At 47.1% G+C, this 22,497-nt stretch overlaps 10 protein-coding genes across 10 annotated transcripts; 5 read left to right on the top strand and 5 right to left on the bottom strand.

Moving 5' to 3' along the window:
- Positions 1 to 630: 630 nt before the first annotated feature.
- Positions 631 to 2,032, bottom strand: N7478_008300 (FAD-dependent oxidoreductase; the record flags this gene model as incomplete). Its single annotated transcript, XM_056924514.1, has 2 exons — positions 631 to 1,051; positions 1,293 to 2,032. The coding sequence occupies 2 exons, from the start codon at positions 2,030 to 2,032 to the stop codon at positions 631 to 633; spliced, it is 1,161 nt and encodes a 386-aa protein (XP_056777240.1).
- A 284-nt stretch (positions 2,033 to 2,316) lies between these two features.
- N7478_008299 (questin oxidase family protein) lies at positions 2,317 to 3,878 on the bottom strand (the record flags this gene model as incomplete). The annotated part of the gene is made up of 4 exons (XM_056924513.1): positions 2,317 to 2,831; positions 2,888 to 3,283; positions 3,340 to 3,658; positions 3,720 to 3,878. 4 exons carry the CDS (start codon positions 3,876 to 3,878, stop codon positions 2,317 to 2,319), a joined length of 1,389 nt encoding a protein of 462 aa, XP_056777239.1.
- A 437-nt stretch (positions 3,879 to 4,315) lies between these two features.
- N7478_008298 (thioesterase domain-containing protein) lies at positions 4,316 to 5,380 on the bottom strand (the record flags this gene model as incomplete). The annotated part of the gene is made up of 1 exon (XM_056924512.1): positions 4,316 to 5,380. One exon carries the CDS (start codon positions 5,378 to 5,380, stop codon positions 4,316 to 4,318), a length of 1,065 nt encoding a protein of 354 aa, XP_056777238.1.
- Positions 5,381 to 5,963: 583 nt separating this feature from the next.
- N7478_008297 (type I polyketide synthase) lies at positions 5,964 to 12,643 on the top strand (the record flags this gene model as incomplete). The annotated part of the gene is made up of 3 exons (XM_056924511.1): positions 5,964 to 6,033; positions 6,088 to 10,561; positions 10,615 to 12,643. The coding sequence occupies 3 exons, from the start codon at positions 5,964 to 5,966 to the stop codon at positions 12,641 to 12,643; spliced, it is 6,573 nt and encodes a 2,190-aa protein (XP_056777237.1).
- A 1,356-nt stretch (positions 12,644 to 13,999) lies between these two features.
- N7478_008296 (saccharopine dehydrogenase family protein) lies at positions 14,000 to 14,986 on the top strand (the record flags this gene model as incomplete). The annotated part of the gene is made up of 1 exon (XM_056924510.1): positions 14,000 to 14,986. The coding sequence occupies one exon, from the start codon at positions 14,000 to 14,002 to the stop codon at positions 14,984 to 14,986; it is 987 nt and encodes a 328-aa protein (XP_056777236.1).
- Positions 14,987 to 15,583: 597 nt separating this feature from the next.
- N7478_008295 (nuclear transport factor 2 family protein) lies at positions 15,584 to 16,081 on the top strand (the record flags this gene model as incomplete). The annotated part of the gene is made up of 1 exon (XM_056924509.1): positions 15,584 to 16,081. The coding sequence occupies one exon, from the start codon at positions 15,584 to 15,586 to the stop codon at positions 16,079 to 16,081; it is 498 nt and encodes a 165-aa protein (XP_056777235.1).
- Positions 16,082 to 16,422: 341 nt separating this feature from the next.
- Positions 16,423 to 17,897, bottom strand: N7478_008294 (uncharacterized protein; the record flags this gene model as incomplete). The annotated part of the gene is made up of 3 exons (XM_056924508.1): positions 16,423 to 16,971; positions 17,031 to 17,581; positions 17,834 to 17,897. The coding sequence occupies 3 exons, from the start codon at positions 17,895 to 17,897 to the stop codon at positions 16,423 to 16,425; spliced, it is 1,164 nt and encodes a 387-aa protein (XP_056777234.1).
- A 550-nt stretch (positions 17,898 to 18,447) lies between these two features.
- N7478_008293 (NAD(P)-binding protein) lies at positions 18,448 to 19,744 on the top strand (the record flags this gene model as incomplete). Its single annotated transcript, XM_056924507.1, has 5 exons — positions 18,448 to 18,480; positions 18,545 to 18,799; positions 18,856 to 18,967; positions 19,020 to 19,079; positions 19,134 to 19,744. The coding sequence occupies 5 exons, from the start codon at positions 18,448 to 18,450 to the stop codon at positions 19,742 to 19,744; spliced, it is 1,071 nt and encodes a 356-aa protein (XP_056777233.1).
- Positions 19,745 to 20,382: 638 nt separating this feature from the next.
- N7478_008292 (uncharacterized protein) lies at positions 20,383 to 20,988 on the top strand (the record flags this gene model as incomplete). The annotated part of the gene is made up of 1 exon (XM_056924506.1): positions 20,383 to 20,988. The coding sequence occupies one exon, from the start codon at positions 20,383 to 20,385 to the stop codon at positions 20,986 to 20,988; it is 606 nt and encodes a 201-aa protein (XP_056777232.1).
- Positions 20,989 to 21,441: 453 nt separating this feature from the next.
- On the bottom strand, positions 21,442 to 22,411 carry N7478_008291 (uncharacterized protein; the record flags this gene model as incomplete). Its single annotated transcript, XM_056924505.1, has 2 exons — positions 21,442 to 22,136; positions 22,189 to 22,411. The coding sequence occupies 2 exons, from the start codon at positions 22,409 to 22,411 to the stop codon at positions 21,442 to 21,444; spliced, it is 918 nt and encodes a 305-aa protein (XP_056777231.1).
- Positions 22,412 to 22,497: the final 86 nt, after the last annotated feature.

Below are 22,497 nucleotides of genomic sequence, written 5' to 3'. Positions count from 1 at the left end.
TGTTTTCAAGTTATTAGTAGTAGCATGATTATACCAAAGGCCTCGGGACAAGCGACATCATTGATGAAACCTCAACTGTCCACTGCCAGTGGCAGGGCAGGCCGCTGCATCATGCCAGTCACGGTGGCTATCTTGATACGACTACCTAGTCTCATAATATGCTTCAAATTGATACTTCAAATGTCGAGTGACCTGACCATGACCAATAATGATGTTGATCTCAGCGAGATTTCGAGGTGTGATTTAAACTAGTAGTATATGGAGGTGACTGAAGTGACTTCGTATCTCAAATTTGAACTTTGAAGGCATGATATTATCTAGCCTGCTAGCACATCATGATACTGGAAATCTCGTTCTTTCCAATTCCAACTTGGTTGTAAGGAAATTTGAACTTGAATTTGGCAGACCTCAAGTACTAGGTTCAACTTGAAGTTTCAATAATATCATGTCTCTCTTGGAAATAGTATATGTCTCCTTCATTCAAGCGCTTCTCAATATTCTTTCACATTCCTTAAAAACATTATACCCTGCATCGTGTGCAATTCTAGTAGGAAAGGTCTCGGGAACTGTCAAAATCTCCGTTAGATCTTCCAAACTTGAAGTTGAAGGATCGCGAGATAGATCAGTATATCATGCACGACTTCCAAGGTTGGACTCACATGTAACACCTTCCTCCATAAACTCCTGGACCCGCTCCTTGACCATTGCTTCCCGATTGGCGCGTACAGATGACAGAATCTGGACACGCGTTGCACGTCGCATTCGAAGTCGCTCAAACAGCTCGAGTCTGTGGGGAATTTCTGACGGTTCATCGACACCAGCTAATAATAATCCGAGGGCGCCGCCATCTTCAATGGCTTGATTGGATCCTTGTCCACCAAACGGAAGCATCTGCTCGGATTGGTCAGTCTCGGCAACACAGTGGAGCACATCCGACGCGACTATTCCTACAGGGTGTGCGGCATCGCCGATCAAAACAAGTTTGCCCGTTGTCCACTTGGAGAGCGGGCTTGTCTCAAACAGGGGCCAGCATTTGACGTCTTCAGCGAGCCTATACATCGTGAGATATTTTTTTCAAAAGCTAGGGATACAGGGACATACTTCAAAATTTCGACTACCTTTGGATCGAAATGGCCAAATTGCTGGAGCATTTGATCTTTGTGGTCCCCTGATTCCAGGCATGTTGGGTGAATACCCACGAAGTTTTCGACAGTGCCACTATATATATCAACATGGGCATTGAATCATTTGAACTAATAAGAAAATTTTTCAAATATGAAGGGAAAACATACCCGCGACAAGAATACCACATCAGGTGTCGTTCTTCCTCCTGGGTGACGGAACCTGGATCGCCCAGCAATAATGCGCCAGGCACTTTCCATGAAAGTAGCTCTCGTCCAACTGGGTGCTCGCGAATTTTTTCTGTCGGTAGAAGAAAACGAAACGCGCTCAATTTGGTATCTTTTGGGCTTGCCAGCGAAGCCACCGCGGGACGCGCGACCGAATGAAGCCCGTCCGCTGCAACAATCAAGTCAGCATACTTGACAGAACCGTCCGCTAATTTCACAGATCCTTCGTCCGGGTTGACTTCGAGAACCGATGAAGAGAGTTGAAGGGTAGCGCCCCCGGGGCCCTCCTGTGCTAGCCGCAGAAGCTCGTCGTGGAGGTCTACCCTGTGAACACTCAGGAATGGCGCTCCAAACCGCTCTACCGATGTACTCAGATCCTGGCATGCGATGCGATTCAAATTAGTTCCGTGTACTGTATCCCAATTCTTGACCGGGACGCCCCGTGCTCGCTCAATATCGAAACCGAGGCCCATGAGCGTTGCTGTGCCATTAGGCGCGAGATTGATAGCTGCTCCGACCTCGCCTGCAAAGGCAGATCGCTCCAGCACCTTAAGAATGGTCAATATTGGTTTGGTTACAAAAAAAGGGTGGCATACTTCGACGAAGTGGCCTGAGCGTCGCAAAGATACAGCCGCTGTTAGGCCGGCAATGCCTGCCCCAATGATAATTACTTTCAGAGGCATTGTTACAGGTTTATCGCAAGTGATGTGTCTTTCTATTCATTCTACTTTATACGTTGAACTCTTTATAGATCGTTCATCTATCCTGTTCGTCTATCCTGTGCCCGGCATACTATTTCGGCGTCCAAGCCGGCGACTTTCTTGAATCGCATGAAATATTAACCATTTAACTTACAATGCAAAGCCTGCGGGGTTGGAACTATGTAGCTCTAGACGTGTGAATGTCCTATAGTTGAATTTTTACATCAAAATGTCTTCATCTACAATAAGTGCTGCCATTTAAATGCTTAGTTCCTCACAGGGTACTTCTCCCATGCCTCTGGGAAAGCACACCCACGTACGAAGTCAAAATGAAGAACTCCAGACATGGGCTTATCAGATCCCGAATCAATAGCAGCCTGTGCCGCAGGCAAAAACATATGCTTCTTCATCCGGAAATCTGCATCATCCTCGTATGGAGCAGATACTTTCTGTGCGTGACGAATAACACGAATCAGTTTGATCATGTGCCCGTCATCGGGATGCTCGCAGCCTCGCTTCAATACACGGTTCCAATCAGCACCTGGCTCCTTAGGCGACTGTGAGAGGAGCCAATCGATGTTTGCTTCAGGTGATCCCATTCCAGCATACAGCATTAGGACTGTCCGACCGGTGTATTCGATCAGACGTGCCTTTTGCTCTCGAGTGAACGAGGCCTCGTTCGTCATGGCTGTCTGCCAAATTGCAGCGTTACTCCCGTGGATCAGGAAGAAGTCAAAGTGGCATTGATATGGGGCGCGTTGGGCCGATGCCGCAATCCAAACTTATAACTGTTAGTAGTCATTCTATAGCTACTGCTCATCGAAGACAAATACATACCAGCTGCATTGATTAGCTCTGCAGTCGCACGCTCGAGATCATCGTTGGGATCAACGCGATAGCGCGCGCAGACCTGTGCCATTTCGTCGAACGCCCGGCCACACACGTAGTCGCGAATCATCTCTTTTTCGACCTTCCACGAGCCGCTGACCACTTGACGATGCACGTCGATACTGGAACAGTTCAAAATCACCGGGTCCTTTCGACATTCTTCGGCACAATCTGCTAGCGAGAGACGAGGCTCTTCTTGGAGAGCGGCTTTCTTCTCCACATGGAAAAGGAATTCGTTGTAATACATGTCGTCGTGAGAGGCGGCTTGTGCTAACCCTTCAGCCAATAGTGGTAGCTGTTTGAATTCGAGTGCCTGGCCAACGTACATGAAAGAGTGGACGTATCCTAACCAGTTAGTATATCCTGGATATCTCCGGATAGCTTATTTAGCGAAGACAAACCATGATACATCCGGCCGAGAATGTCATCGGCGAGAGAAGATCCGCCGACCATGTATTCCTGCAGGACAGCTTGATACCCAATCTTCTCAATTTTGCGTTCGAAGAATGTAACAAAGTCCAGAAAGTGATCTTGGCTACCAACGTATTTTGTAAATCCTTCAGGGGTGTCCATTTCTTCGACAATGTGGTCGTCGGGGAATTTTCGAGGCAGAAGTTGATAGTTCTCGTTATTTTTCTTGTGAGTGATCATGGTATCAGGATCAGCCCCCAGGGCCCAGAGGGTCAAGACGTGATGCACAATGTGATTATGGAGATAGGCCTAGTTTCAGAATTAGATAAATTCATCCTTGAATAATTCGGTCCAAAACTACAATACGTACACCCATTATGTCAAAGTCAGTTGTGAAAACATGGTATGCTGTTCGGTTCGACTGAAGGATAAGGCTTGCCACCTTGGCGCTTTCTTCAGTCAGTCCATCGACATGACAGTAGCCAGGGGTCTTGATGGGATCGAGCTTGTAGCGATAGGGAGACTCCATTTTGAATAATTGCTGTTATTGTCAAAGAGGGTTTCAATGGTGATAGATTCCAATGTTGCCGTGATAGATTTGACTTCTATAATATACTTTTGAGGTTGCCACTCAACCTAAGCTAAGACCCGAAGTGCACATTGTGTGCAGATCATCGGTCTTCCAGACTGTACTAGCCGTCGAATTGATCGCCGAGATCAACGCCGAAAATGTTTGATACTTCCAAGGCATTAAATTAGAATCTAGATCACACGGAGACGAAAAAGATATATGAAATAACGGGGTTTAATTAAAGAACTAAAATTTAACTAATTTGGCCCCAGAAAACAATCCCATCGTTTGTAAAGGTCATCAGAAACAATGTCCTTTAGTAAAAACCCCAACTCATGGACCTGTAATTAGTTAGTACTGTCACCAATTGAATCCCCAGATGGCACTAAGAACCCTCAAGTTGGAACTTTTTTAGAACTCACATTCGGTGGGCTGATTAACGTGAAATGATTGCCAGAGATCTTGGTTGTATATAATTTGCCGCCAGGAAAGAGACGCTCCCATCCATGAGGAGTGAAATTGGGCTTTCCAACCAGAAGAAACCGAGAGACTTTGATTTTCAGATCCAAGCCTGTAGGTTCCAGTTGATCCTCAAGCATAACTCCATCTGCGCTCCAAATCACATAGACTGTAGGTGGCGGTGCGACCATAGGCGTGGGAACGTATTGCCGCACTGCACGGAGCGTCGATCGGAAATGCTCCACCAGCCACGCCGGCGTTCGCTCCGACACTCCCCAGTTGCCCATCAATCCGTGTGCGGACAGATACTCAACCACTTGGATTGGTAGCTCCTCGAAGTCAGGTCTACATGGCGAATCGAGCAAGATGAGCTTGCTAACGTGCTCTCCCTGGCGACGGAGGTTCTCAGCCACTTCGTACGAATAATAGCCACCCGCAGACCATCCTCCCAAGATGTATGGTCCCTGTGGCTGGCGTTGTCGGATCTCCTGGGCCCATTCCCGTGCCATATCCTGAATAGAGCAGCGATAATCTTCTGGGCATCGCAAATAAGGACTGTTCATCGCGATAAGGCACGTTGTAGGGGATATGGGTGGGATGCCAGCGTATGCCATTCCGGAGCCACTTCCATCAGGGAGAAGAAATATGGTCTCTGTAGAATTCGATGGGCTTCCTTGAAGTATCACTGACAAAGGAACGCGTGAGAGATTGCCCTTTGATCCATTGCTGGTCGATTGACGATTGTCATTGCCCTTCGCGATCGCGGTAAGACGTGCTAGACACTGGCGGAGAGAATCAACGGTTGGACATTCGTCTAGAACTGCGACCGGAAGATCGGGCGCCAACTCCCTGAGGCGAGCAGTGATACTGCGACTTAATGGAGCGCTTACTCCAAGATCTCCTGCAAAATCGTCTTGCTCGTGAATATCTTTAACATCAACTCCTATCTCGACCGCGATGATCTCTAGACACTCGGCCCAACGCTTGTCAAATGTAGCCATATTGAGAGAACTGGTTGATCGGACTTAGTAAATCATAGTAAATGATTTATCAAAGAGAAAGAAAGCAGAATATCCGCTGGCAAGTCACAAAACAGTAACCAATGATTCTTGTTGGTCTACTGCCAGATGCTTGCATAGAGGCCAAAGCACCCAATGAAACCTCCCGACGGCGATCAGATTCGGAGTTTTAAACAGCCATGACAGCCATTCTTACCATTATATTGCAAAAACCATGGGATTTGATACTTGATCTGAAACCGAGAAGAAAATGAACAACGAAAATTGTACAGAAAACAAAATATGGTGTTCTTTTCGACCACTCTGATGCTGGCGAGCCTTGGGTGATTCGCCGATATCAAGCTTTTGCTACTGATGAAATCACGGACAGTATTATGCCGTTTTATCTCAAGACGTCTATACTTCTAAGAATATTGTCTTGCATAAAGTATGCATTCCTTTTTCCAATAAATCGTCGTGCCACTTTGAAATTTCTCAATCGGTGCGAATACTACCTCAATGTTCGGATGTGATGCATGATTCATCCACTATGACTTCCCCACTGTCAGATATTGCCGTTGTTGGCATGTCATGTCGTTTTCCAGGCGATGGTGACTCCGTTGAACGATTTTGGAACCTCATCTGCGAAGGAAGATGTAAGTATACTCTAAATTCTGGATCCGGATCTCAAGTGCTCACGAAGTGATTAGCGGCATATTCCGAGAATCCTGAACGCTGGAATCCGGATGCATTCCATTTCCCACAGAAGAAGTTGAATACAAGTCTCCCGCGAGGAGCTCACTTTTTGAAACAAGATGTGGCTGCTTTCGACGCAAATTTCTTCAATATTTCTAAAGCCGAAGCAGAGGCTATGGATCCTCAACAGCGCATGGTGATGGAGACCACAGTTGAGGCCATGGATCAGGGAGGTCTCCCGGCTTCCAAGCTTTCTGGAACACAAACCGGTGTTTGGATGGCCAACTTCACCAGTGATTATCGGGAGATGCTATACCGTGATCCCGAATCCGCCCCGATGTACACCCTAGCTGGTGCTAGCAATACCTCCACCTCCAACCGAATTTCCTATTTCTTCAATTTCAAGGGACCGAGCTTCACACTCAATACAGCCTGTTCGTCTAGTCTGGTGGCAACTCACTTGGCCTGCCAGAGTTTATCACTCGGAGAAACCAGCACCGCCATCGTCGGCGGGACCAGCTTGCTCCTCAACCCCGACCTCTTCATGTTCTTATCGAACCAGAACTTCTTGGCCGCCGATGGCCGCTGCAAAGCATTTGACGAAAGTGGAGATGGATACGGTCGCGGTGAAGGTGCTGCTGTTGTCATTCTTAAACGTATCGATGATGCTATCGCCGATGGTGACCCAATCCGGGCCGTCATTCGGGGATCCTCAGTTAACCAAGACGGTCGCACCAAGGGAATGACTCTTCCAAGCGCCGATGCTCAAGTACAACTTATTCAGACCGCCTATAAGAATGCCGGTGTTTCCATGTCCGAGACACGCTACGTTGAAGCTCACGGGACAGGAACTAGAGCCGGAGATACCACCGAGACCGAGGCTCTATCACGCACTCTTAGCGAGGGACGATCACCTTCCGACCGACTTCTTATTGGCTCTGTTAAAGCCAACATCGGCCATCTTGAAGCTTGTGCTGGCCTTGCGTCTATTATTAAATGCGTGCGCATTTTGGAGACCGGGTACATACCACCAACGCCGAGTTACAAAAAGGGAAGCCCAGGTGTGAAGTGGGATGAGTGGAAACTCAAAGTCCCAACAGCCATGACAAGATGGCCCACCGATGGCTTGCGTCGTCTCAGCACTCAAGGATTTGGGTATGGTGGTACAAATTCCCACCTGGTGATGGATGATGCGTATCACTATCTTGAATCGCGAGGCCTGAAAGGAAATCATTGCACCATTGACCTAGCGCAGACGCAGATCAACGGATTGAAATCAATTATCGCCAAAAACAGGCCTCGCGTCTTTTGCTTCAGCGCGCAGGACCGCGATGGATTGAAGCGAATGAGAACCTCGCTCTCTCAGCACTTAGCTGGGAAAGGAGGAAAATTAGCCTTGGTTGAGGATGACAGTTACCTGGGTGATTTATCCTACACACTTAGCCAGAGAAGAAATCGCTTGCAATGGAGAACCTTCCTCATCGCGTCCTCTCTGGCTCAACTACAACGTGCCTTGCTCGAGGAGCCGTGGCCCAACCCAGAGACACGCAGTTCCGCAAGGACTACGCGAATCGGTTTCATCTTCACCGGACAGGGTGCGCAATGGGCAGAGATGGGTATTCACCTTATGAAATACGATGTCTTTCGAAATAGCATTCAGCGCTCATCTCGTTATATCAAAGAGACCCTCCATTGTCAGTGGGATGTCATCGAAGAACTATCTAAGCCCAATGACTCCAGTCGGCTTGGGCTTGCCATCTTCAGCCAAACAATTTGCACCGTTCTTCAAGTAGCGCTGGTCGATCTTCTCGCTACTTGGAATGTTGCGCCGTCTAGCGTCGCGGGTCATTCTAGCGGAGAAATTGCAGCCGCTTACTGCCTTGGAGTATTATCACAGGAAGACGCTGTTAAGATCGCTTATTATCGCGGTGTCCTTTCTTCTGAAATGAAGGAGGCAGACTCTTCTCTAAGAGGAGCCATGATGGCCGTTGGTGCATCACCGGCTGAGGTTCAACCCCATATCGATACTCTCACCCAAGGTGTTGTAGTCGTTGCCTGTATCAATTCGCCCTCTAGTATTACCGCGTCGGGTGATGTGCCGGCAATCGATGAACTGGAAGCTAAACTTCAACAGAAGGGGATATTTGCCCGGAAGTTGAAGGTCGACACAGCCTACCACTCTCCACATATGCAGACCATCGCAGGTGACTATTTCGATGCGATATCCGACATATCTACCAATCCTGCTTTGCCAGATCGCCAGATGCATTCCAGTGTTGTAGGAAAGGCTATTGCCCCTCATGAATTGGGCGCTAGTAATTGGGTTCGCAACTTAGTATCCCCCGTTCGATTTGCCGACGCGGTACATGACCTGGTCCGACCAATGGGCGAGAATGGCGAGCGAGCAACGGAGAATGCTGTCGATTTGCTGATCGAGGTTGGGCCACATCCCGCCCTCCAAGGCCCCGTGAACCAAACCTTAAAGCATTATGGCGTTAACGGCGTCGAATATCTTTCCATCTTGCGTCGAGGACAGAATGACGAGCTGATGGCTCTTTCTTGCATTGGCAGTTTGCTTTCAGCAGATATTGCCGTGGATGTGTCAGCTGTCCATGGAGACGAGTCTAACAAGCCTCTGGTTGATTTGCCCGCGTATCCCTGGAACCACTCTGCTCGATTCTGGTCCGAATCTCGCATATCCAGAGAGTATAGACTCCGAAAGCATCCGCGATTGCCTCTTTTAGGTGCACCTTGCCCTGTGATGGACGCAGAAGAAAGGCAATGGAGAGGCTTTATTCGATTGACCGAAGAGCCTTGGGTTAGAGAGCACGTCATTCAAGATGCCATTCTTTATCCTGCAGCCGGGTTCCTGGCTATGGCAATCGAGGCGGCTATCCAGAAGACCACAGATGAAGACCAGACCATTGAATCGATTAATGGCGTTCGTCTGCGCGATATTCAAATTCACACAGCCCTGGTTCTAGAAGAAGATACCGTCCCCGAGGTCATTCTTACTTTTAGACCACACCAGGCCGGCACCTTGGATTCGAGCTCTACCTGGACCGAGTTTACAATCAATTCCTGCACTGACGGTCAGCAGCCAGTGAAGAACTGCTCTGGTATCTTGATTGTTGAGAAGGAAGCAGCTGAAGGATCGTCAATGCAAGTGGAACGAAACGAGGAGGCGACTCAAGCTCAGACAAAATACAACGAATTGCGTACGGGCTGCTCAACGGAGGTTAACGCCAAGGACTTCTACAGTCGTCTTGACAAACTTGGTCTTCAATATGGTCCCTCATTTGCTAGATTGACCCAGATCAGTCACGATAACGAGACAGGCTCATGCGTGGGTAAGCTCGAGATTCCGGATTTTGAATCCATGAATCCACCGTGGCGCGAGCGTGATCATATCGTGCACCCAACAGTACTCGACAGTATCTTCCATCTCATGTTCGCTGCAATGTTGGGTCACCAGAATGGTCTCAAGGGGACCCTTGTCCCTACCTCAATAAGCGAGATCTTTGTTTCAACAAAGATTCCATTCCAGCCCGGAATACAGCTTAACGGCTTTGCATCCTCCTCTCCATTTGGATTCCGAGAATGGGTCTCCGATATCAATATTCTTGATGATGTCACCACCAAGAGTCATATCCGGATTCGAGGATTTACTTGTGCTGATGTGTCATACGGAGGTAGCATGTCGGAAAATGAGTTCGTCAAACCGATCACCTTTACCGATACATGGACGTCGATACTTGATCTCGTCCCAACAGAGGGCCTTGAACAAACAGCAGAAACAACTTTCAGTGATATCACCTTAGTTCTTCCCCAAACACTGGAAGGCGTATATACCGACATGGCTTCCAATTTGGAAGAGTTGCTTGCCCTGAAGGGAATCTCAACCTCTCGCCTGCAATGGAATGCAGAAAATGTTGCTACCCTGCATGGAAAATCTTGCATTATCCTTACAGACCTCCAAAGGTCTCTTCTTGCAGACATGTCAGAGGAAGATTTCAACTTACTCAAAGATCTCATCCTTCAATCTCAGAGCCTTCTTTGGGTTAGTGGTGATATTGGCCCCCAGGCTAGCCTTGTTGCCGGATTGGCGCGAAGTGTTCGCAATGAGGTACCTGGCATGGATTTTAAAACACTTGAGATCACCAAGACCTCCTTGAATAAATTCTCGGAGATTATTGACCGGGTCCTTTTGCATGCTGGACCTGACACAGAGTTCGTGGCCATTGACGGACAGGCTGGTGTTAGGAGATTGCTTGAAGATCAACCTCGCAACGAATCCCTGGCGACCATTCTTGGAAATTTCCCAGCAAAAGTGAAACATGTACCTTTGAAGGATGCTGCAGGACCTGTCAAGTTGGGCATTAGAAACCCTGGAATGCTCGATTCGTTATGCTTTGAGAGGGATGACATCCCAAATACTCCACTCAAGGATGGGACAGTGGAGGTCGATGTTAAGGCAACAGGAATCAAGTAAGTGAATAAGTCTAAACCAAGTTTGTTCTCTGCTTATGTGAATGGATCAGTTTCCGCGATATTATGGTAGCAATGGGGCAAATTCCAGATAGCCTACTCGGATTCGAAGGTGCGGGCATTGTTCGTCGCTTGGCTGCAGACGTTACTACAGTAAGGCCTGGTGACCGGGTTTGCTTCCTTGCTCACGGTGCTCACCGTACTGTTCATCGAATTCGTGCCGAATACGCCGTGCCTATTCCACCTGATATGCCATTCGCCGATGCGGCCGGACTTCTGCTGGCACACAGCACAGCCTGGTATAGCTTGAAGAAGATGGCCAATATCGAGGCGGGCCAAACTATCCTTATCCATGCTGCCGCCGGTGGTGTCGGACAGGCTGCGGTTATGCTTGCCCAGCATGTCGGCCTCGAAATCTTCGCGACAGTTGGGTCCGATGACAAGAGAGAGTTGATCAAAACACGCTACGGTATTCCTGAGGATCATATTTTCAATTCTCGCGACCTGAGCTTTGTTCAAGGAGTGATGCGAATGACTAAAGGCGTTGGGGTAGATGTTATTTTGAATTCGCTATCTGGTGAGGCACTTCGACAGACATGGTCATGTATTGCTCCATTCGGCACATTCATTGAAATTGGTATGAAGGATATTCTCGGAAACACACGACTGGATATGAGACCATTTATTCGCGATGCGACATTCACTTTCATTAATTTGAACCACCTTGAGCGTGACCGACCACGTCTTATGGCTGAGATTCTCCACAGCTCTATGGATCTCATCAATGCGGGTATCACGAAGCCCATCTACCCAGTTACTGATTATCCAATCTCTCAAGTCGAGCAAAGCTTCCGTGTGATGCAGGCTGGCAAGCACCGAGGAAAACTCACATTGACATACGGCAATGAGGATGTGGTCCCTGTTGTTGACTCGTTCCGCTCTGCTGAGCTCTCAGCAGATGGCTGTTACATGCTTGTTGGTGGCCTTGGAGGACTTGGGCGGAGTCTTGCCCAGCTCTTCGTTCGTCTGGGTGCCAAGAAGCTGTGTTTCCTTTCCCGGTCGGGTGCTGAAAGCTCATCTGCTCAAAATCTGGTTAAGGAATTGAAGAGTCAAGGGGCTGAAGTTCTGGTATGCAAATGCGATGTCGCTGATGCCTCATCCCTCCAAAATGCCATCCAGCTTTGCTCGACTTCTCTCGGTTTAGTTAGAGGCGTAGTACAGTGTGCCATGGTTCTTCGAGATTCTGTATTCGAAAACATGAGCTATCAGCAATGGATCGAGTCAACGCAGCCCAAGGTTCAAGGATCTTGGAATCTTCATAGCTGTTTTCCGGATGTTGACTTTTTTCTCATCCTCAGCTCCTTCGCTGGTGTCTTCGGTAGTCGGGGTCAAAGTAACTACGCGGCGGCTGGTGCCTACGAAGATGCCTTGTCAGCTTACCGCCATTCTCTTGGTATGAAGGGCACAACTATTGACCTTGGAATTATGCAAGACGTCGGTGTCCTCGCAGAAAAGGGTATCACAGATTATCTACGTGAGTGGGAAGGGCCGTGTGGTATCCGCGAAGCTGAGTTCCATGCGTTAATAAATCACACACTTGCATGTGAGCTTTCTGGTGAACCCTCGCCGTCACAAATTGCGACTGGGTTTGCCACATCACGTACAGTCCAAAAATCCGGCATCAGGACGCCATTCTACTTCAGTGATCCACGATTCTCCATTCTCGCCCAGAGTGGTGTGACTGAATCTGCAGACTCTGAGCGTGAGACAGCCTCTGTTCAAACACAGTTGACAAAAGCTTTGTCTATTGCTGAAGCTGCCAGTGCTATTACCAACGCTCTCGCTCGTCGTCTTGCTGATTCCCTTCAGAGTCCTATTTCTGAAATTGACACTGCCCAGCCCTTGCATGCATTTGGAATTGATTCTCTCGTTGCCGTTGAATATGCCAACTGGGTATTCAAGGAAATAAAGGCCAAGGTGACTGTCTTTGACCTTCTCGCCAATGTTCCAATTACTTCACTTGCAGAGAAATTGGTGTCAAAGTCTACATTGATTGCTCATATTCCTGTTGAAATTCATTAATCTGTTCTTTGGCAATAAATTTGATATATAGACTTTTGAAAGAACTTTATGTTTAGATATGAACATCTATCCAGCATTAGCATCGACCTTTAAGCTGAAGTCTAGACTTGAAGTTAATTAGCGCGAACGCTTCAATGTTGTAAGTACCCTGCTAAAATTGCCATCAATACCCAAATGTGTTTATATGTCCCTAGCCGCTTGAGCCCTTGATTATCCTTGGATTGTAATGCGCCACCCAGGCTGGTATGACCTGGTTAAAAGCAAACGATTTGGATGTTGTCATATTATTTTAGATTAGCAGCGCAGTCGCGGTTAGTGCCGTGGTTCGTCGTATTGCCGACTCGCCGTCCTACCCAGGGTTCTTTCACTCATCCTCGGTTACCAACCAAGGGGCAATTTGATGGGCTCCTGATTCTCATCCTGCGGCTCGCCCAGTAGGTACATTCCTCAAGCGAGACTGGTTTCTGAATGGCATCTTACAGGCATTTTCTTTGCTATTCATCCCCGTCGCTGGGCCGCACAGCATCAGGCATCTTCCCCACTTGCAAGGCTGAACCAGAATTTTCGTGAATTTGCAGCTATTTTCCACTCAAACAACAATAGATTTCAAGAGATTTTAGCCAATCAACAACGAGGCTTGTAATTTTTTGCCGAAATCAAGAAGTCACGTTGGCCTGCAAAAGCTTATTTGTTATAGTAGCGGAGTTGAGATACCTGTTGCTTCTGTACCTCTAGGCGATCGACATCGCCGATCGACATCCCTTGTTGAGGCTCTCAAGCCCCTTCTTCTAGATGGTAAACGTTACTAGACGCGGAATGTATCGGTGAGCGTGGACAGAGGATCACCTGACCCCTCGTGCATGCTTTACTTTGATTTTTACCCCGCTGATGCCTGGACCGTTCGAGATTCAACGCGTAAATCCCCAATCTCGCACAAGAGGTGCGATCTCATAACGAGATGAAGAATTATGCGAGTTCGAAGCATGATTACGAGTCAAATATTGGGCTGTTGGACAATGAAGCTCACACATCATTTCCATGTCCATAATCGCGCTCAACTCTAGATATGGAGTGCATGTTTTCGGCGACTGGGGCTATTCTTGAAATCTTTTCAAACCTGTGACCCAATCAATTACTTAGGTTGGATTATTATCTTTATTCTCCTTGGTTTTAGTTCAACAACTTTCGGAATTGTTCTTTGGAACCGATTTTGGTATAACTGAAGCCCGGATCAAGCCCGGAACTCCGAGCTTGTGTACTGGTTCAGCTTTAAGATCGAGTCCGCACCAAGTATAAAGTACATCTATAAAGGTCGATCGGTACGCAGTAACTACTAAATTCATCCATCAACTTACCATGTCTCCTTTACTTATATATGGCGCGACGGGCTATACTGGCCATATAATCAGTGAGCGTGCGAAGAGTATCGGCTTGGACTTTGCGATCGCTGGAAGAACAGAGTCGACGCTTAAGGATCTAGCATCTCGACTTCAAGTTCCTTACTACGTGTCCGACCTACACGAAAATTCTATCCTTGATTCAATTTTGAAAGATACCCTTGTCATCCTGAACTGCGCTGGTCCCTATTTACCAACCGCAAAGCCCCTTTTGGAAGCCTGCATACGGAGCGGAACACACTATCTCGATATCTCAGCAGAAATTGCAAGCTATCAACAAGCACAGCAGTACGACGAAGCGGCCCAGCAAGCTGGTATCATGCTTCTACCCGGATGTGGTGGGAGCGTCGCCATGCTGGGCTGTCTCGCTAGTCATGTCATCAATCAAGTCAAAAGTCCTAAGACGATCGACATCGCCCTTCATGTGGCTGGATCAATGTCACGAGGATCGGCCATTAGCGCTTCGAATATGAAAGACGGATGTCTCCAGCTTATAGATGGAAGGCTAGTTGAACAAGACACCAACAAAACTGCCGATTTTGATTTTGATGATGGGAATGGGAGTGTCGCGTCATTTCCAGTTACACTACCTGACCTGCTAACCATCTCAAAATCATCTCATATTGCAAATATTCGGACGTTTGCCCATGCATCTGGTAATAGTTTTTCAACTGGCGATATTGCATTACTTCCTGATGGTCCGTCTACTGCAGAGAGAGACGCATCGCCCTATCACGCGGCGGCCATTGTGACTTCGGAGGAAGGAATTACTCACCGGGCGGTTCTGCATACTCTCAATGGATACACTTTTACCTGTTTGGCATCAGTGGAAGCGGCAAGGCGCGTTTTGCGAAATGAGATGGGAAAAGGATTCCAAACACCTGTGGCAATTTTTGGAAAGGAATTTCTTCACGCTATACCAATGACGCAGATCAAAGATTTCTAGCTGCAACAGCTTTTAATCAGACTTTATTATCCGGCGCTTACTGCTAGATCAGATATTTCCAATCCGAATGAAGTTTTGGGCACAATGTAGCATCTCACTCAAAGTAATATTCCAGAACTTGGAGTTCCGCTTCCAGCAGCACATATATAGCTCCAAGGTCATATTTGGATTCGTAAACTACAATTGAGATTTCAAAAAGTTCAACGAGGCATTTTTCAGGCGAAATGGACTGATTTTGAAATGTAGTATGGATCTCAAGCGCTAGAAGTGGCATATGTAACGTAGGGTCAACTACTCATCATTGTGACTTTTCTCAATATTTCAACTTGAACTTCAAGTTATCGGAGAACCTATTATATATGTGTCTCTAATGGTCATGTGAGCCCATGATCGAGTCTCTTCTAGTATATAAGTGACCCCCAGTGTCTGTGAACTTGTCCTCTCCCTTCTCTCTCGGTCATGCCTTGCACATATACAGATGTGTTCAGCAGAAGTTTGAAGATTTTCGAAATTACAATTCACTGTTACCCCAAACCATCCATTTGTTCCACCCACTTTACCAATTACGAAATTGGCTTTTCCCTCACCACCAAGACTATGGCAACACCCCTATCCAACCTCGAGCTCATCAGGAGCACAATCTCCGGTGTCGTTATCGCATTCGATAGCAAGAACTTTCAGAACCTCAGAAATTTCTTCACCGAAGATTGCCTTGCTGACTATCCACGCTCACTTGGGCAGCTGCAAGGAGTCGACTCTGTCATCGCGGGCCTACAGAAAGCGAACGGACACATTGGCACCTTTCATGCCTTGACGACTCGAGCAATACATCTGACTGGGGGTAATACCGCAGAAGCTACCACTTACTGTTCTGCTGGTCATTTCTCCGTTCACAAAACATTTTTTGCGGACGCAAGATATTTTGACAAGCTTGTGAAGGTCAATGATGGAGACCATGTCAAGTGGATGATTTCCTCCCGCCAAACCAATATGGTGGGCATTCCGCGTGGTGATTTTTCCATTCTCAACATGAACTTTGATATTTGCCTTGACGAGCTGAAGGGCGAGAATGCGGCTTTCACTACATTTGGATGAGCACACCGATGTGATTAAATTTTGAAATTTTGAAATGGGTTTTAGCTGCGTCTCCGACCCTTTAGGGCTTTCGAACAATCTTCTGTAGTCTATGGCATTCACACAAAGGACTTATGTCAGTAATCCTACTAGTGGAGAGCGAATTACATTGAAAATTATTCTCTTTCATTCCAAAAAGTCTTCGGGTATCACTAAGTTAACGGTAAAGAAATAGAATATAGGGCAGGCTGCTGATGAATCTAGGTAATAGTCGGCTTTTCACGCTCTTTATACCCAGGGGGTTCAAAGTCCGTTGCATTGACTTCCACATGTGTCAGTTCATTCATCCAGGGTTTAAGCAATCAGAGAAATGACTTACGGATTGATGCCATAATAAATGCAAATTCATCAGCCTCTCCCAACCATCTTTCTGCTCTGGTGCTCAAAACTGCGCCCGGCGATATATGACCAAATTCTGCCTGCAGATAAATATGACCACTCCATCTCCCAAGCCAGAGTATGTATTTCGTGTTCCACTCATGTTCAGTATGTGCCTGCCAGAGAGCCTTTGGCGCTGGGGCTGGCATGAAGCCTAGATCTCTACAATCAAAACACGGCACTTTATGTAAAACAGAATATGCCCAATGAAGGAGATATAACGTGAGTATTGCGCGTCGCTTAGAGGTGACATGTATCCAGGCTACCCAAGAAGGCCTTGTCTGTGCCCGTTCCTCTGAGAGAAAAAGACCTCCACGAACGACGTGCCAAACAAAGAACTCAACTTTGCGAAAGACGATGTCATCATTCGTGCGTTCGTTTTGAGAGTCCGCAGATGGAGATAGTAGGATAATCGTGTACATGACGACTGCTTGTAAGCTGGCTAGAAGCATTTCTTCGTCTGATTCTTCGGACTATATCCGGATCTGCACTCAGCCAAGCTCCAAATGTTGAATTACCATGAAGAACCAACCTTTTTAATGACCTGGTCGAGTTCCTGTAGTATCGTAGCACGGACCATGTCTTCGGCGCCCGGGCATTGCCCATGCCACATCTTCGCCAAAGTAATGCAAGTTGCTAGCGGTCGCGGGAGCTTCGCCTGTGAGCTCAGCTGTGTAGAATGAAATATAGGTGGATCCTGAAAGCCTTCAGCCAACATCTGAGGCCATGTTCGAAGAACTCGAAATATAAGTTCCATGCTATGATTTGCTAAAGCAACTGAATTTGAGTCGAAGATTGATTCATACTCTTGACTTAATCCAGACTGGGCAAATCCAGGAGACGCGCAGGTGATGGGGTCCATAAACTCTAGCATCTCCCGCCCGTCTGTGGATTGAGTAGGCCGCAGGGCAAGCTCCGAGGGCTGCAATGGGGACCAGGATTCAAAGTCGGCAAAAAAGGGTTCAAACAAAGCCGTGTCGAATTTTGATGAGGGATGCTGGGGTTGGAAATTTTGTGTGGTATCAAGACCAAAGCCAAGGGTGGTACTCGCAACTCGGAGCGATGGGGGTTCCTCGGCCTGTTCTATGCTGAGGCTAGTATATACACAAGGAGTCTGGCGCAAAGCGCAACGTGAGCAAGTGGGGCGCTTCAGATTGCACTTCGACTTATTTGCAACACATTGAGCGCAGGATTTCCGTCTCTCTACTTTATTTTTGTTGCATTTGTTTCTCATATGGCGAATGAGCGATGAACCTGCGAGTGCGATGAATCAAAATACAGCACTTTTTTGACAAAGAAAAGGTGAAGATGAGAAGGGTAAATCTAGAGACTCACGATGATTGAACTGAACCCCGCATGAGGCACACCCGTTCTTTGCATCTGTAGATCGTACCTCCATACTGTACCGGAGCTCTGGCTAACTAGCTGGCCAATTACCCGGAGTAAGTCATGCTAGGATGGCATTATGCTGGAAAAGATATAAAGTCCGTCTGGATGGCGTTGAGCCCGGAATTCCGGGTTGCTTAGTCAAGCTGGCTGATGCCGGGCCCGGGCCGTCAATCTATGATGCGCCGAGCCACTCCAGATTATAGTCTCCTTCATACTCTCGCCCTAACCTCGCTCAAAAACTCGTTATTTCAACGAGAAGAATAGAGATTCCACTGAGGTGTGTTCCAATTTGAACGAGGTCACTCTCAAAATCAGCGGAATCTACTCATGCTATTGAATCAGCTATGCTCCGTGGATCGGTCGCAAGTGGGGATGTCTAAAAATGCAGATCCAAAGAGAGCGCCAAGGTGCCCGAGTGGGGGTTGAAAGGGAGTCTGGAGCCTGGAGCCTGGAATTCCGGGTTTCGATTACTGCTTACACACATCAGCCACAAAGTTTCTACTAAATATTTTATTCTCACATCTCCCCTTTTTCAAATTCCCAACTCAAAGGCAGTTAACATGGCGACTCAAATGGACAAAGAGCGTATTCTGGTAAGCAAGTATCACCCGGCACTGAATTATTATCCAGAATTTATGGCTCTAACACTGGCCCTAGATTACGGGTGTGACTGGGTATATCGGCTACCAAACACTTATTCTTGCTCTCCAAAGGGGCTATCGTGTTCGCGCAGCGATTAGAAGACAATCATCGATCATCGATTTGAAAAGAAATCCTACCATCGCATCTAGCCTTGAGCAAGGAAAACTTGACATTGTTATTATCTCGGATTTTCTCAAAGAGGATGCATTTTTCCAACATCTCAACGGAATCACTGTTATAGTTCATCTTGCATCACCTCTGGCTTTTTCGGTAACTGCTCCTATCTTCCGCTTCCTTCCTTATTTCATGCTGATTTTTTCGAATAGGCTGAAGATTTCGTCGGGGGGATTGTTAAGCCGGCTGTTGACATGGTTACGACCGTCTTGGAAGCGGCCGCCCGTACGCCATCCGTTCACCGCGTGGTGTTAACTTCTTCTTGTGGGTGAGATTGACTGTTTATTTTGGAATTATGAAACTGACAATATTTCAGGCGTAACACTAATTCCATTCTCATGGAATATGAGCCCAGACACAGAAAGACTGTATTATGGTGAGATCAGTCCAGCTTTATTAGTCAGAAGATATACGCTAATTCAATATTCAGCCAACGACATCAATCACGAGCTAGATGGGCCATATGAAACTGCGATGGAGGCATACTGGGCCTCTAAGGGCCTTGCTCGAACTGCTGCAAGCGTTTTCGTACGCAAATCACAGCCGCATTTTGACTTCGTCAATTTGTTGCCATCAGTTGTACTAGGTCCCGACACTCGCCTTGACTTTGACCCTGCTGCGACTTCCGATGGCCTCCGTCAAGGGGCAAGGGCTAACGTCCTTGCGCCTGCGCTGGACGCCTCGTTGAATTCCTCTTTCCCCTTTGTCGGGACTCCTGTCCATGTTGCCGATGTTGCGAAAGCTCATATTGACGCAGTAGATAGAGGTCTCGTACCAGGAAACTCTGAGTATATCTTGTCATCTGATACACCAGATGGAGTCATTTGGGACAGAGATGTTCAGGCTATCTGTCGAGAATTCTTCCCAGATGAAGTTTCGAGCAAGAAGTTACCTATGGAGGGATCGCTGCAAGCAATCAAGTGGAGGCTTGAGGCCGAGAGCACGGAGAGAGCTTTTGGTTGGCAGTTTGTGTCATTTCAAGATACTATGAAAGACCTCATTCAGCAGTACCTGCGTCTTGATCAGAGTGGAAAGAAATGATAATTATATGCGACTATGCTATTATGGAATATACGCCAAAACAACCCTCCTTCGTCAATTGATAGTCCTATATACAGGTCTGAACTAAATCGCAGATAAGCGTCCTTCTACCCTCTTTATTCTCCTCGGACCTAGGGTTGATATCTTTATATAAGAGATAATAATCGTCATACATAACGCTGGGCCGTAGGCCCTTGAAGTATTTAGGAGCACCCGAGGTAGCTCAACGGCAGATTTGACATGCTAAGCTTTCAATATCACGCTCCGGATTCTGAATATATTGAAGGCAGGCAGGAACTGACAATAGCTATTCAGAATTCAATTCTTTGCATTCACTCTGGAGTTATCCTCAGGATCCATGAATATCATGATGTTCATTTTTGTCTATTTTGGCGTTCGTTCCATCACTTCCCTCTCTCCTCTATGCATCTATCACTCTCCCTCTCATCATTCGTCCATCCATCCCCCCTCTCCGATCTCTTCAATCTCTTCAATTTCCTTCCTCTCAAACTCTTACATTTGATATTGAAAAATTAGCAGAGATATTCCTTCCTCGGGTGAGTATTTTTCCTACCTCAAAATAATCATGGAGCTCATCGACACACGGTCGTCCAAGCCAGATCTTCACTCTGCCTCCGATGGCTTCCAACGCTTCCGAGAGCCCTAATTCCTATCGTGATCGCTCTGAGCCTCGCGATACTGTTAATGAAAATGATCCGAGTCTCACAATTCCCGCGTCATTACTGCATCACCCAGGCTCCCCTTCAACTCTTGGTCCCTTCATCCATGTACCTCGTTCCTGGCGTGGTGACACGCTGGAGCATTTCGACCCAAATCTCTTTAATCTCAAATATAAACCTGAAGTCGGAATGGGGCCTCTGTATAATGGTTACGACTACCTCAGGCTGGCGATTAAACGACTGCGTGGTCTTCACGCGGCCGAAGACAATTGTTTAGCCGCAAGTACGGGTCTGGAGAGACTATCTACACAAGGATTGATAGCCACGATGATCAGGCTTGAAGAAGCGTTTATGAGCTTTAACATGGACTATCAACAAAATATGAATATTCGGTGTCTCCTGGATATGTGCCGCTTTTTTTACTACGCGCCACTGGTCAAGCGCGATATTGAACAGTTTCCCGATGGCGTGGAGAAGGTTTACCTGAAGGCACTGTATACGTCTATTTGTCCTATAAATCATAGCAAGGAGTCGCTTGAGTGGGATACTTGGCCGGGAATATGATTTGAACCTTAGTTGGAAGACTGGTGGTATTTGCGGGGGACATTCAAGTTTATATACGGGATGAATTGAATGGAACGGTCACGGTTCAACTCCGGAGGTGAACTTACGGAATGAAAACTTAGAAAAAAGAATATTTTGCGACAAATTGCAGTACCTTTACCTTGTCTTTCCATTATGTGTACGGAGAACGTAGAATTTATCTTCAAGAAGAGCATTTGTTGAATTACTAGGACGAAGGAACTAGTGATGCTTACATACAAGGGACTTTGATTAGATGGTAAGTTAACGAGGGCCACATTCCAATAAAAAGAAGGAACAAACGAGAAAAAAAGAGAAAAAAACTACGCAAAAGACGGTGTTAAGGCATTCAGCTGTTTCAACAAACAGTGATGTAAAGACCCAATCTAACCAGCAGTCAGTAAAATCCACCAATATTTTTGCCGAATATGTGACTTACGGGGAGGGGTTATAATCTTGAAAGAAGTCCAGGCTAGTACTGCCGGCATCCTTCATCTCAAATGCAATTGCTTTACCAGCGGGACACGAAAAGGTCGAAACAACGTAAGAGTTCCCGGGCGAGAGGGTGATATCGCCCAGGTCCTTCGAGACAGACGGTGCGTTATTAAAAGTAGTCGAGCTAGACGCAGGACCAGAGAGCTCGGAGACATCAACCTTTCCATCTCCACTGAAGGTGTAGCTGGAGGTTTCCAGGTCAGCCTTTTCGGGAAACAGAAAGACCAGACTGCATGTCTTCCCGGAGTCAGACTGCGGGATATCGAAGTTGAAGATACTAGAAATGGTAGATGTCACCTTGCCGTTGAATGAGGTGCCACTAGCAGTGCCTGGGGAGCTGGAGTCGATGGGAATGATTAAATGAGGGAACTCAAAATTTCCAGAAGTTAGAGTTGTTCCGCAGGTGGTGCTGGAAGGCGGGCTGGGACTATGGCATGAGTCTGCCGTCAGCGTGACAGTAGAACACTGACTCAAGTCATTGCTGTCGGTAGTATAGATGTTCATGCCACCATTTTGACCAGTCTGACATGAAATAAAGTCGGGGCTGCCCTTGTATTCAAGCTCGCCAGAGGGACTGATGGAGAAGCCTGGAGTAGGGGTAGCACCCTCGTCGCATTGGAATTGAGTGGTTGGTGCTGTGGCCTGTCAGTTGGGGTTCGGTTTAACATTGTAGATGGAATGCCTTACGGGTCAAAATACAGCCACGGCCGTTACCATCCGTGATGGAACCATCTGAGCTGATACAGTACTCGGCAGCATCTAGGCTATTGTCGCCAATACGATTCTGACCATCGCTCAGCTGGCCGACGGGGCCCGAAGGGCTGCTTAGGTGAAAACAGCAGCTATCCCCTCGACTTACCAAAGCCTGAGCAGTGGCAGACAAAGTAGCAAGAGTGAGAACGGACTTCATTTTGTCCGAGATAAAAGAATACTAGAAAGTATAGTGATGATAGCCTTTGTTTGATAAATTCAATGTTAATCTGAATGAGAAAAAAA

The sequence above is a fragment of the Penicillium angulare genome, assembly GCF_028827245.1.
Source record: "Penicillium angulare strain IBT 27051 chromosome Unknown utg000005l_segment0_segment0, whole genome shotgun sequence".
In the NCBI taxonomy this organism is placed as follows: Eukaryota; Fungi; Ascomycota; class Eurotiomycetes; order Eurotiales; family Aspergillaceae; genus Penicillium; species Penicillium angulare.
This window is presented reverse-complemented; position numbering and strand designations above follow the sequence as displayed.